This window comes from Buteo buteo, chromosome 16, assembly GCF_964188355.1.
Source record: "Buteo buteo chromosome 16, bButBut1.hap1.1, whole genome shotgun sequence".
NCBI lineage: Eukaryota > Metazoa > Chordata > Aves > Accipitriformes > Accipitridae > Buteo > Buteo buteo.
In genome coordinates, this window is record NC_134186.1 from 24844317 (window position 1) to 24856791 (window position 12475).

The 12475-nt window shown below is 36.9% G+C and overlaps 1 protein-coding gene across 1 annotated transcript in view; it reads right to left on the bottom strand.

Moving 5' to 3' along the window:
• Positions 1–12475, bottom strand: part of ANO3 (anoctamin 3) — a 148405-nt gene continuing 135930 nt past the window's right edge. The window contains 9 exon segments of the mRNA XM_075048671.1: positions 1–1608; positions 2385–2490; positions 3370–3450; positions 5327–5474; positions 6157–6309; positions 6417–6562; positions 7996–8093; positions 9572–9629; positions 10875–10986. Of these exon segments, the coding sequence (XP_074904772.1) occupies positions 1426–1608; positions 2385–2490; positions 3370–3450; positions 5327–5474; positions 6157–6309; positions 6417–6562; positions 7996–8093; positions 9572–9629; positions 10875–10986 (1085 nt within the window). The 3' untranslated portion in view covers positions 1–1425.

Genomic DNA, 12475 nt, shown 5'->3' on the forward strand with positions numbered 1-12475 from the left:
ACACTTAAATTGTTTAAATTAAGTGCTTATCTTTTCCTACTTTATGAAATGTTAGAAACAGACAATTTCATCACCAAAACGTGACTATAACCAAAGCGACACTGCTGTATGCACATAAAAACTGAAATTTGATTCGTTATATGAACATCTACCTTTTATAGTGTTTTTATCCAAAAAGCCCCCCCAAACTGTATGAAGGCATACAAATAATAATAAAAAATTTAAAAGTAACCACTGTGTGTGTACGCATTTATATACAATCTGTATACATATCTGCCTGTATCTTACTCCCATGCTTTGACTTATTTAGGCCAATAAAAGAAGTGCACATTACTGGAACATTTACTATTACAGTAAGAAGAGCATTGTTATAAAGTGCTCTGCTTCTCCTTCCCTGAACAAGCAAGTCACAATGTTATACTGTACGTCTGATACATATCTGCATAAGCTTGCATACTATAAAGAGTTAATTTTATATTCAGGATGAAGTCACTGTATGAGAGTATTTCAAGTTAGCATTCTGTGAAGTCATGGAATCATTGCCCAGACAGGTCAAAGGGAACAGTAACACATTTAGACATCTGCATGCTACATCGGAGCATGAAAATGACAGTTCTTCCATCCTGCAAGTATGTGGAGGTGGCCTTTCTGCACACAAAAGTGGAAAGACAACTCAACAGCCGTGTCATTTTCAAATATAGCTGCAATGGGCTGCAAATATAGCTGTGGGCAATGTGATGTGTTCTCTTAGTGCTGCTGTTTTCTCTTTGAATTTAGAATTTTTGGTTTTCAACTAGAAGGATAAATTAATGACACTGATGTGCAAATCTTAAACTGCATAGTATATATTAAGCAGCCATAGACCCCCTTTTTTAGGGTAGAACCACATCCACAATCTCAACAAGAGACTAGGACAAACCTGACAAAACAGTAAGCCTGAAAGATCATTTATATCAAGTTATGGCCACAAAGGCAACAATTTCTCTTTTCAGAGGCATTACAGATGGAGCTGAGCAATCAGAAGCTGTAGAAGTAGTGGATATCATGTAAGTTGGTTTTAGTCATGCCCTCACTGTATAAGTTCACAGGTAATTTTTTATTTTCATTATGCTGTTAGTATATTCATGAACAGCATGACAATTCATTGCCTTTTTTTAAACCAGAGTGTCCAAATTTTTAATCTGTCTGCACATTCCTGAGTGCCAATTCTCCTTGGTGCTCACCACAGACCACTTACAGGTAAGGCTTTTCATTTTCTTTATTGGAAGCATCTATTTTCCAGTTCCCACCAAAGCCTGCAACTGTACTGCCCAGCAAGAACATATATACACTGCGAATCTCACACACTGATGCCAGACTCTGACTTCATTTTGTAACTGCACTCTTCAATTTCTAAACAGCGTTTTTGTTGCAGCATGGTAGTGACTAAGGCCATTCATGGTGATACTGTTTCCCATTCTTTTTCCTTTCTCTCTGCAAATGCTCCAGTTCAGCCTCATACATCATTTCCTGGACTAAGTATTTCTCTCTCCTCATTCTGTCGCACAAGTCTTTGGGCATGTCTGGAATCAGGTAGGCAATGAAAGACTTTATTCCAAAAACAAGGTGCTGAAAAGAAGAACAAAAATAGTTGCTTCAAAGATGCATAAATATTAATTTCTAGGACCACATTTTAGGGCCTGAAAGTCTGTGGCAAAACTGGAACTGAGATTCAATTCATGACTGAAAAGCAACCCCTTTGTTTTTTTATATATACACATACACATAGGGGAGTAAATGAGTGGTCTATCAGAAACGTGAAAATACTGAAGTCTTTGAAAAGTAAAACTAAGGTTATAGCTAGTGACCTAACGGAAGATGTGACTGCAGGATATGCTAGTTTGAATAACAACAGCAACACTACCTACAAGCAGTCTTTGTTAAGAGCTTGTAATCGAAATAAATAACCAGGTTCCTGGACAGTATATGATATGTTCGTCAAAGTTAATACACATATTTCTACTTTTATATTAGGCTAGAACATGTACCATTTTCCTGACACAGATTGTAACTTGTAATAACTGTGCTTAATGTACACATAAGTTGCATTTCTTCTTTTTCAATAAAACATGAAAGACTTGTTTGGGAACGAACAAGATGTATAAGATGACTGTTAAGGAAATACGATTTTGGAGAGACTCTAAAATCTGTGCCTGCTCAGTCAATTCAGTTTACAGCAGCTGACTGACAACAGTTTGGGAGGGCAATTTTTTTTATTTTCCCCTCTCTCTTGACTGTGATGAACAAGCAGTTGATAATACTGACTATTTATTTATGGGACTACTGTAGAAAATCAACTCAGACTTTAAAGAGATAGAAAGGAATTGTTCCTTTCCATGACTAACCTCAAATACTATGATGAAGGCCAGCCGTGCCGCCAGGACATGCCAGAACTGCAAAGTGAATTCATATGGAGTTGAACTCCATGGTGGGGCTCTGTAATCTCTATACCTGTAAAGCAAAGAAAAACCCTGTGAGTTAGCCTGTGCTCAAAAACCTGAGCACGGTGAAGAGTTCTCTAGTTTATCCCAGATCTGGCTAAAAGGAGAGAAACTCAAGTGAAAGCATAGTTCAAGAGGAATTAAACAGAAAAGGAGAAGAATATAGTCCACAATACAGGCAATTAAATAGGACTGCTTTATAAGATGGCACTTTCTGTTTCCAAAAATCCAGGGTAAACAATTTCTTTTGTTGTTACAAAACTGACACCTTGGAGTGTTAAGTTCAAGCGTGCTGACTCTGAATTGGTTCTTGTCCTTGCTTATAAGCCTTTGAGATTCTCTAGACAAAGTTTGCATAAATGTAACATGATTCTGTAACTTCTTAGTCAATTCAAGCTAACTCTCACTGTAAAACTAAATCTGAAACCAGAAGGAGTGCACGCATGCAATGTTGTATGTAACTATTATGCTGAATTTCTTGCATTTGTCTTGCATAACTGAGATCTTGACCTGGGTTAGAGCCACAACAAAAGTTTTAATGTGTATTTTAATTAATAGACCTCAGAATGCTTAACAAAACTGAAATGAGAATTTTTACCCTTCTTGGTAGCTGGGGAAACTTCGAAATGAAATAATTAATAGAGGTACAAAAGACAGGGCTTGCAAGAATCCTGGAAAAACTCAGAACACAGGTTTCTAATGTGTTAGTATTGCGTCCTACCACACAGTGTTTCCACCGGAGACTTCCATGTTGAACAAACTTGAACTCCAATGTTTTTACAGGTAAAAAATAAACTATTCTGCCAGTAATTTAAGCACTGACTTTCAATTTAATGACTGTACTAACATCTATGCCTGTATTACAAGAAGGGAGAGCATCGAAACATACCGGCAGTATCCCGAGTATCCCATCCCAAGTTCACTCAAATCAAATACTGATAAACTGCTGTTGACATAGCCTTTTAAGCATCTGAAAAAAGACAAGACATAGGGTCAGGACATTCTTCATAAAGTGGTTATATAGCATAGATCCTGTATGTAAACCTATTCTGCTATCACATATTGTAAGCATACTATTTTATTTGCTTATCTGGACAAAAGCAATTCTAAAATTTTAAGCAGAGAAGCAAAGTTTTATTGGAAAGAAACAAATAACATCCGTTCCAGGGATAACACTGTTTAAAAATCTATTTTCAGCACGTTTTCTGGTTTCACTTCTTATCTACCAGCAGCTATAAACCAAAAAATGTTGCTAGTGTTCTTCACTGTCTCTTAAAATTACTTAACTTAGAAAGATGGCTAGAGAGGCAGAGAGGAGGATAACTTAACATCCTTGCAGAATCTGCCACCAGTCATGCAGCATATTCCAAAAAATATCAGGTTTTACAAGTTGAATCAAAGAAGAATTTTCACCAACAGTAAAATGAGCAGTGCATATATACCAAACAGCGATCTTAAAGGCAACATTTTATTAGTATTAATGACAGAAATCACATAAATACATTGAATTATGACCGTAGGAGTGAAATTTTTGTCTGTTCCTGGAAAACCACGGACACATAAGACATCCCATCTTCTTGGAAATCTGCCCTGCAATTTAACAAAGGGCCTTCTGAAAGGCAAAGAACATTTAAAAAGAGATGCATCAGGGATCCTATTATACCGCCTGAACCTTCAGGTTTGCTGTGACACCTCAAATCACTACTGGCAAAAGAAGAAATAGAACTACATAGTTCTCTATTAAATGGGTAGTGCACATTAAGCCCTAATGTTTTTCTGCTATTGTCTCTTTTCATCCTATCCTGCCTTGTTCTTTTTGCCCTAAATTATCTTTTCCTGTGACAGCACAGGGAAAGTAAATCTCTGTTTTGAATCACTAGAGATGGAGCAATGAGGGAAAGAAGGACAGACCCCTGTGGTTTGAGCTGAGGCACATTCTGTGAATGCAGCGGTACTGGCTTGCTGGACAAGCCTTGATGCTTTCACTCTTATCCTTCCTCCTGTGCAATAAAGAAGATAAATTGTGCTTGTGAGACGTGCTATAGTATTAGCAAAGCGATGCTTCCTTTTCTTGAGGTAACCCTGATTCCCATATTAAAAAGAAAACCAAAAAAACCCTCCAAAATCAGCCCCTAAAACCACCTGTAGGGCACTGGTCTCCAAATGAAAGAGAGGATGCCCATGAGTACTGTGATCTGTTTAGATCATGTAAAAGGTCATGACAGACAGTGGGAAATGCAGACAGAGCACGGTGGACCCACAGCTCAGAGACAACGGTAAGTGCCTGGAGAGAAGTGCAGGAAACCGGCCTGGTGGTGCAAAGATAGGCAAGAGACCTTGCTGGAAGCTAAGATACACTATAGGTGGAGTTAGGCCAACAGTGTCAAGGCCAACCTTGCTGGAGCTTGGCTGCAAGCATTTCTGAAGAGAAACAGGCAGGGAAGTTTGAGGATGAATGAGGCTTAGGATAAAAGAGGGTTTGGGAGCACATATGTGTGTGTGGGAGCGTAGTGGGAGAAGACAGTCCAGAACTATTGCAGAAAAGAAGAAAAGCTTATCTAGAGAAAGCCTGAAAACTGCTACCATGTATATTGAACTTTGTTGTTTGCATTCAGAAGGGAAGACGTGACTTTCCACATATATAACTGTGGAGTTAGTCTGCAAACTCTCCGGAATGGCCGAGTTACTTGCACTTAACATCTGTGAAGGTCTGCACAGTTGTAAAAGGTAAAACGTTACTGATATATGTTAAGTATGTTAACACAGAAAAACAGCACCAAAAGTGTGCTTCCACTGAAATATATACACACACACACATATATATATATGAAGAATATCTTAATTACTTTTCTTGTCTGTAGCCTTGGTCTGTACAGGGACCATATTTGTATGCATAGACAAAACGTGGAATGTAATCGGAAGTAATGGCAATAACAAAGGCATTGGTGATGACAGCCAGAACTCCAATTCCTTCCAGAATCCCATACCAGATACCTAGAAACAAGAGAAATGACAACGAAGTCATTAATTTTTTAGTCATATTAAGTCATATGAAGTCATATTAGTGATACTGAAGTCATTATTAGTCATACAGTTTTCCCTTCTTAGTGAGAAAGAATTATTCAGTCAGAAAAGCTAGTCGAGATTAAGCCATGTCCCCACAATCCCTGCTCCCGCTGGCTCCACCTGAATGAAGTCTTACAGTAGGGCACACTCTGCTGAGAAGAAATAGCTAAGCAACAAAGGTATAACCATAATCTTTGGTTATAAAGGCCAAATAGAAGATTTTGGAAAGAGATTTCTTATTTTTATTTAATTTACTTTTAAGCCAAAAGTGAATTTAGTCCTTGTATTTAATTTCTAAATTCAATTCATTTTGGATAGCATTTTAGTCCTAGAGTTCCACAAATCAGAAGCCTAAAATACTATTTAGCCTGTTTTCAAAATTGCAACTATTATGATCCCTTTTTGGAAATGGAAAGCAAATTCAAGGAGTCCTCTTAGCTAAGCAACTGAGTAGCCTTTTATTGCTTAACAGGAGAGTTGTCATTAAGATCTGTAGGTTACATTATCAATTTCACTCTTGACGCATGAAATATTTCAAGGGTTAAGCTGCATTAAAGAAGGAAACACAAAGAGATGGCACTTGACAGTGACAGTCATTAGGTTCTCTCACCTATATCTGTTGCTCTTGCAGGCATAGGTCTTCGCCACTGAGTGACAAACTTGTACGCATCTAACCTTATTTCTATGATATTGTTAAGCAATGCCAGGAGAGGTGCCAGTGGGAAGGCAGCAACGAAGATGGTGGTAAAGCCAAACTGTAAAACTAGACAGGCATTTCTATGGTTAGAAATTGGAAATGCAAAAGATGTTTTAAAGTGCAACATAGTTCCAGTTTCTTAAGAAAACTGACACCTCCCTAAATTTGCTCACCCATCTCTAAATATTCGTCCATTAAACCATGGAGATTCATAGGCTGCAGATTCCAATCTTTTTCCCACTGAGGTAGAGAAATTTTATGCTCCATTAATTGCCCTCCTCTCTTCATTTTGCGTCGTGACCACCAATTCTGTAACAAACTATTAGATAAACAGAGCATTATTGACTGTACTTGCTCAGTAATCTACAATACTTGCTGGTATTGTTTTGAAGTGGGCGGGTCTATTTTGAATAACACCTGAATGTTTACTCAGGTATTTTCTGAAAATATGTACAATATCATATAAGATACAATTCAAAGACATTCTAAAAGTTCTCAAAATTCTGCATTACGATTTTAATTATGTCTTTAACGTAGCATGTTAGGCATTGTACAAATAAGCTTTTCAGAATATGGAATTTGCTTGCATAGACTTTTTTTGTAGGTTTTACCTGCATGCCTAAATAAAAAAAGAACAGGAAAAAAAGTGACGCATAGCAAGAGCATTAAAAAAGTAAATAATACTTTATTTTTAATCCTGCAAAAGACAAACCAAGTAAGTGGAACTCAGTAAGAACTCTGTGACACCAGAATATATTGAATAGTAGAACACATCTGCTATTTTTGAACAAACCTAAAAATCTAGATGGTCTACAGAATAGTTTTTTCTTGAAGCAGGAAAAAGTGTCTAAAAAGGTGTTGCTGAAGCTGCAAATATTTAAGACTATTTTTTACAAAGCTGTGCACAGATCCTTTCACAAAGTAGTTACAAATATTAAGTAGGTAATAGTCTCACAAATTAAAGTGTTACGCAAATGAAAAATATTATCCAGTACTGATACAGGTGGCAGTTAAAGACTATTGTTTCTAGATATTACTGAAAAGAGACTGAAGATGGGAAATAATTTTCTTGTAATTATTTTTATTAAGAGGCTGCTATTTTTTCTTAAGCTAATTTAGTGTTTAGCTCGATTTCCTTACTGAAAGAGCAGCTGTTGCCTTGGTTGCCAACAATGGTTTTGTCTAAACGAAACACTTACTTCCATAAAGGAATATAAGGATGTTCTAAAAGAAATTCTAGACAGAGTTAAGATGCTGGTGGGCTGAGAAGACAGGAAGCTTGATACTTCCAAGTAGGTTTCTTCTTTTCAGAAATCCACGTCTCGCAACAATACAGTACACTGCCCCTCATTTGCAGAATGATTGCACATTGTGAGCATAACCCTTTCTGACATACTTTCAAGGTTGAGACTTTGATTAAACTAATATTTGATGAGCAACCTTTTACTGAAAACACACTCTTCCAGTTTCAAGAGAACTGTAAGACTCTTAGCCCATTACTCTCTTCAGTAGCTGAACAGCTCTGTTTGTATTATGGAAAATGAAATCACAATAAACAATTTAGATGGTTAACATAGCCTGAGAAGCTTTATCTTAGAGCAGCAGTTAATGCTTCCCTTGGGAATAAAGTTACAGCATGTGAGACGCAAAAAGTGAAAACATTCTTCTAACGTAAAAACATTTTTACCTATTACTGAATCACACTAATATGTAATCACTATTTGTAAAACAAATTTTAACATCTAAACTTACGGATAGCCTAGTTCCATGAAGTTGTTCCACATTTGTTTTAAAACCATAATAACTCCCATTTGCAAACATAGATCTATCAAGCAGCCACTAGGATGACACTGAAATGGAATGGAAAAAGATCAATAACTAAAATCAGAGAAGTCCTTTCATTTTTATTTGTTCAGAGGGTGAATGAAAAATATTCAAATATCTTTGGTGAAAAACACTAACCTCCAGCTACGGAAATATTGAAAGAAATATTAATAACAAAAATATTAACACAGACTTTAGTTGAACAACCTTTAGACATATTATTTCTTGGAGAACTAGATCGTATTACCTAAGCTAAGGGCATGTGTGCTAGGTGTATGATAAATTATATAGTCCCTTTCACTTAGACCAATACATACGTATTCATTTCAAAAGAATGGAGCAATATTTCGTTTGTAATATCATAAGTCCAAACAGAGACTTAGTAGCTGAATCACTGAAACTGGTATCTTAACTTTATAAATTGCCATATTAAAATGTTTAGCAATTACAGAAACTTTTTTTAGACCATGGACTACAAAGTTATGGTATTTTACTCTGTGGCTACCAAGGTTCAATAAAAGAAACCTGTTTTTCAGAGATAAGAGATAACTTCAGCGTGCTAGTGATATCCAGGGAGGTGCAATTCTAACACATTTTCAAGCTAAATTCTGAAAATACTATTTTTCTTCTTTGAAATCATAGAATCATAGAACAGTTTGGGTTGGAAGGGACCCTTAAAGGTGATCTAGTCCAACCCCCCTGTAATGAGCAGGGCCATCTTCAACTAGATCAGGTTGCTCAGAGCCCTGTCCAGCCTGACCTTGAATGCTTCCAGGGATGGGGGATCTACAATCTCTCTGGGCAACCTGCGTCAGTGTTTCACCACCCTCATCGTAAAACATTTCTTCTTTATATCTAGCCTGAATCTACCCTCTTTTAGTTTAAAACCATTACCCCTTGTCCTGTCACAACAGGCCCTACTAAAAAGTTTGTCCCGATCTTTCTTATAAGCCCCTTTTAATTATTGAAAGGCCACAATAAGGTCTCCCTGGAGCTTTCTCTTCTCCAGGCTGAACAACCCCAATTCTATCACCCCTTCTTCATAAGAGAGGTGTTCTATCCCTCTGATCATTTTTCTGGCCCTCCTCTGGACTTCCTCCAACAAGGTCCACATCTTTCCTGTGCTGGCAGAAACTTAAGAAGCTGATAAAAAAGCTGATGGCATTATATTTATGTCCTCCATCCAAAAATTCCATATACCCAGGACATTCCAATCATGTAGGACTTAGTAGTGCCTGTGAGGTAAGGGACTATCACTGTTTGCTTTCCCAAAGAGAGAGGCAGAAAGAACTGCGTGTCTCGGGCACAGTCACTCAGCACAGTGGAGAACGCAGAAGGAGAAAACACATCTCATGTTTCCTGCCCTTTGCTATAAATAAGAGTTTACTCTTAACTGCACTTAGATGGAATAATAAATCTTTCAAACTGGACATAATTCATGTCCTTCAGCCATTTCCTTTTTACTCATGGAAATTTCACAGGAACACAAGAAAGGATTGCTTACCTCTTCCAGTCTCCATCTGTTAAAAAGCTTGTTGTACTTTCCTGGGCGGCCTGCAAATCTGGAAAATAAGATTTCTGTTTCTCAGCGGACATTCCAAGAACACCCTGTATCAGTAGTTATTTCACAACATCCACTGAGCAAACTCATGAAATAGAAACAGATGAAATCACACAGGCTTAAATCTGGTATCTGTAGGATATGGAAGTTTCAGAATGCAAACACGGACCATCATTTTGCAAGCGATCCTAAGCTTTTATTATGTCCAGGACAAAAATTCCAGCGTCAGAGGTTTTAGATGTTAGATATTCTGACTCTCTAATCTACTTCTAAGAAGATAGGCCATTGCAATACATAGGAATTTACTGTAGCACAGGGATCTGCTTGCCCACGTGAAGTGTGAACTGGATTGCACCCTCAGATGTACAAGCACAAAATCACTTCTAAACGCATCATAACTAAACGCTTTTTACAGATCTAACAGATTCTTGTATAACGAATTGAATCAAAATTCTTAATGACCTCAGTGAAAGTTATAAAAGAGAGAGAAAATGCCTGGTCCTACTAGACACAGGAGACAGCAAGATACAAAGAAGTTTAGAAACTGTATGGCAAACGCACCACCAGATGTAACAAGCCAATATTATCAACAGTCTTTACTAGAGCTTGGGTTTTTTTTCCCCAAACAATCTTAAACAGAAATTATACTATAAAACTTTATAGGAGGTAATGTGAAGTACTCTGTAGGTTCTGCAGGAATGATAAGTCTGATCATAACGAAACTGAAGTGAAGATGAAGCAAGGTTAGACCTATGCAGTACCTCATGCTCTCAGCTAAAGATACAGACAAAAATTGGAGCCAGAATTTCTGCCTCCTACTCTTGCCTAAGACCTGCCAGAGAATATTTACTATTTATAGAAATGGATCCTGGGAAATGTAACCAAAGGGGAATAAACAAGAATTAATAAAGCATTTTAGCGCAGGGCTAAATACAGACCCACATTTAGGAAGTAGCTGTATTTTCAAGGGTTCCGAATTCTCATTGAGTAGGAAAGTCACGTACATAGACCCACTTAAAAGTAGACTTTTTACTGTCTAGTTTCATGAGTAAAGATTTCAAGGGTCCAACCCTCACATACAGTTAAAAATATTAATTTAGTGTTATGAATTATCCTCAGAAACTAACTCGCATCTAAATTTTACAGTTCAAACTTTCACCTTATTTTCTTCAAATGTATAAAATTAGCAAGGATTACGAGTTCTGTGCAAGTTTTCCTTTAAGTGCAGTTAGCAAAGATAATTTACCTGCCAAGAAAAAAGGCAATGTAAAAGATGGAGCTGTTCAAGTTGACAAACTGGAAGAGGAACATTTTCAAGGCAAAGCTGTTTTCCCATTCAGATTCTGTTCTAGGGTGCTCTGCGGAAAGACATAATAGACATCATATAAATGAAAATGAAATCAAGTTATGCCTAACTTTGCTCACAGATCAATCAACACTAACAAAACAAGCAATTGTTTCATGGTGCCCCACCAGGTTGAAATTAATTCCCCCCCCCCCCCTCAGAGTGTTCAGTCTGCAGGTCACAAAACCATTGCCCCAGCTCAGACTATGTTGGTTCTACGTGGAAACAGGGGATACAAACCTCTTGGTACAGAATAGGTCACAACTGTATGGGAAGATACCTGTTCCATTTCCATGAAAAAGTTCTGAATTCAGTGTGAATCAATTTTAAGGCTACAGGTATCTTGATTAAAAAAAACCAAAACACAAAACCCACATGACAAAAAAAACCCACAACAAAAAAAAAACCCAAACAAAAAGCAAAAGCACTTGGCATCAGCAGAGCAATAGACAGGGGCTGCCAAGGAAAGCAGAGGGAAAAGAGACAACCAAGAGCCAGCTGGTTTCTCACCCAAGCACCTTGCCTTCTAAATACTTTTGTAAGACCACTACTTCATCCTCAAGAGTTCCCTATCATAATGCCTGTGAAGTGTTAAACAGTTTATAATTCAATGAGGAAAGGATGGAGGTCCTTCTTTGGTTTTTGTTTGAAAGAAATGTAGAAATGTGTAGCAGGGCTACAAGTATTCTGTGTGAGTCTGCACTGCCTTGTATGATTTTCCTTGTGGTTTCTAGAACATTATTTATGTCTGAATTAGAACTCGGTGATAATGATTAAATTAATTTTATTTTGGTAAAAATTTCAAATTTCAAATTTCTTTGATGGATGTGTCAAACGAATATAGTACATCGATAAAAGTATTAAAGCACATATATGAGTTGGAAGTCTAAACTGCCTTGATTTTTCAGTTAAAATTTGTACTAGTTACTTTGGTCTAATGATGAATAAATTAGGATACAAATATACAGGATACTAGCTTTATATATGAACACTTGGTCCCAGAAGTTAAGATGTCATCCTTCTCTTTGATGTAAAACACCTTAGGAAGTGGAGTGAGCTACCTAGCTCAAACACCTGATGCTCCACTATGCTTAAAAAATAATAATAAAAAAGCTTCTTGAATTAATTCTTTCATATATTTTGGGAAAAATCAGCTTGTATACTTAAATGAAATGATTATTTTCTTTCCCATTCCCTGGTCTATAACAAGATAATATATTTAAAAAGTTGAGTAGGAATACAAATCAGTGTGATCTGAAGAAGTATTTTAAAATATTTTAATAATTTGAATAAGTTGACTATACATTCTGAATCTTTCTAACCTGTTCAACTGCCTGTTGTCTGAAACCCAAGTTTTGAGCATCTTGTTTAATGCATGCTCTTCAGTACTTTAACCAGAAGAGGGAGCTGTTAAATTTAAGCAGTGAGCTTGCTTTTAAACCATGACAAGATCAATTGCATATTTTGACACGGACTAAAAGAGAGCATGTAAGAAGAAACAC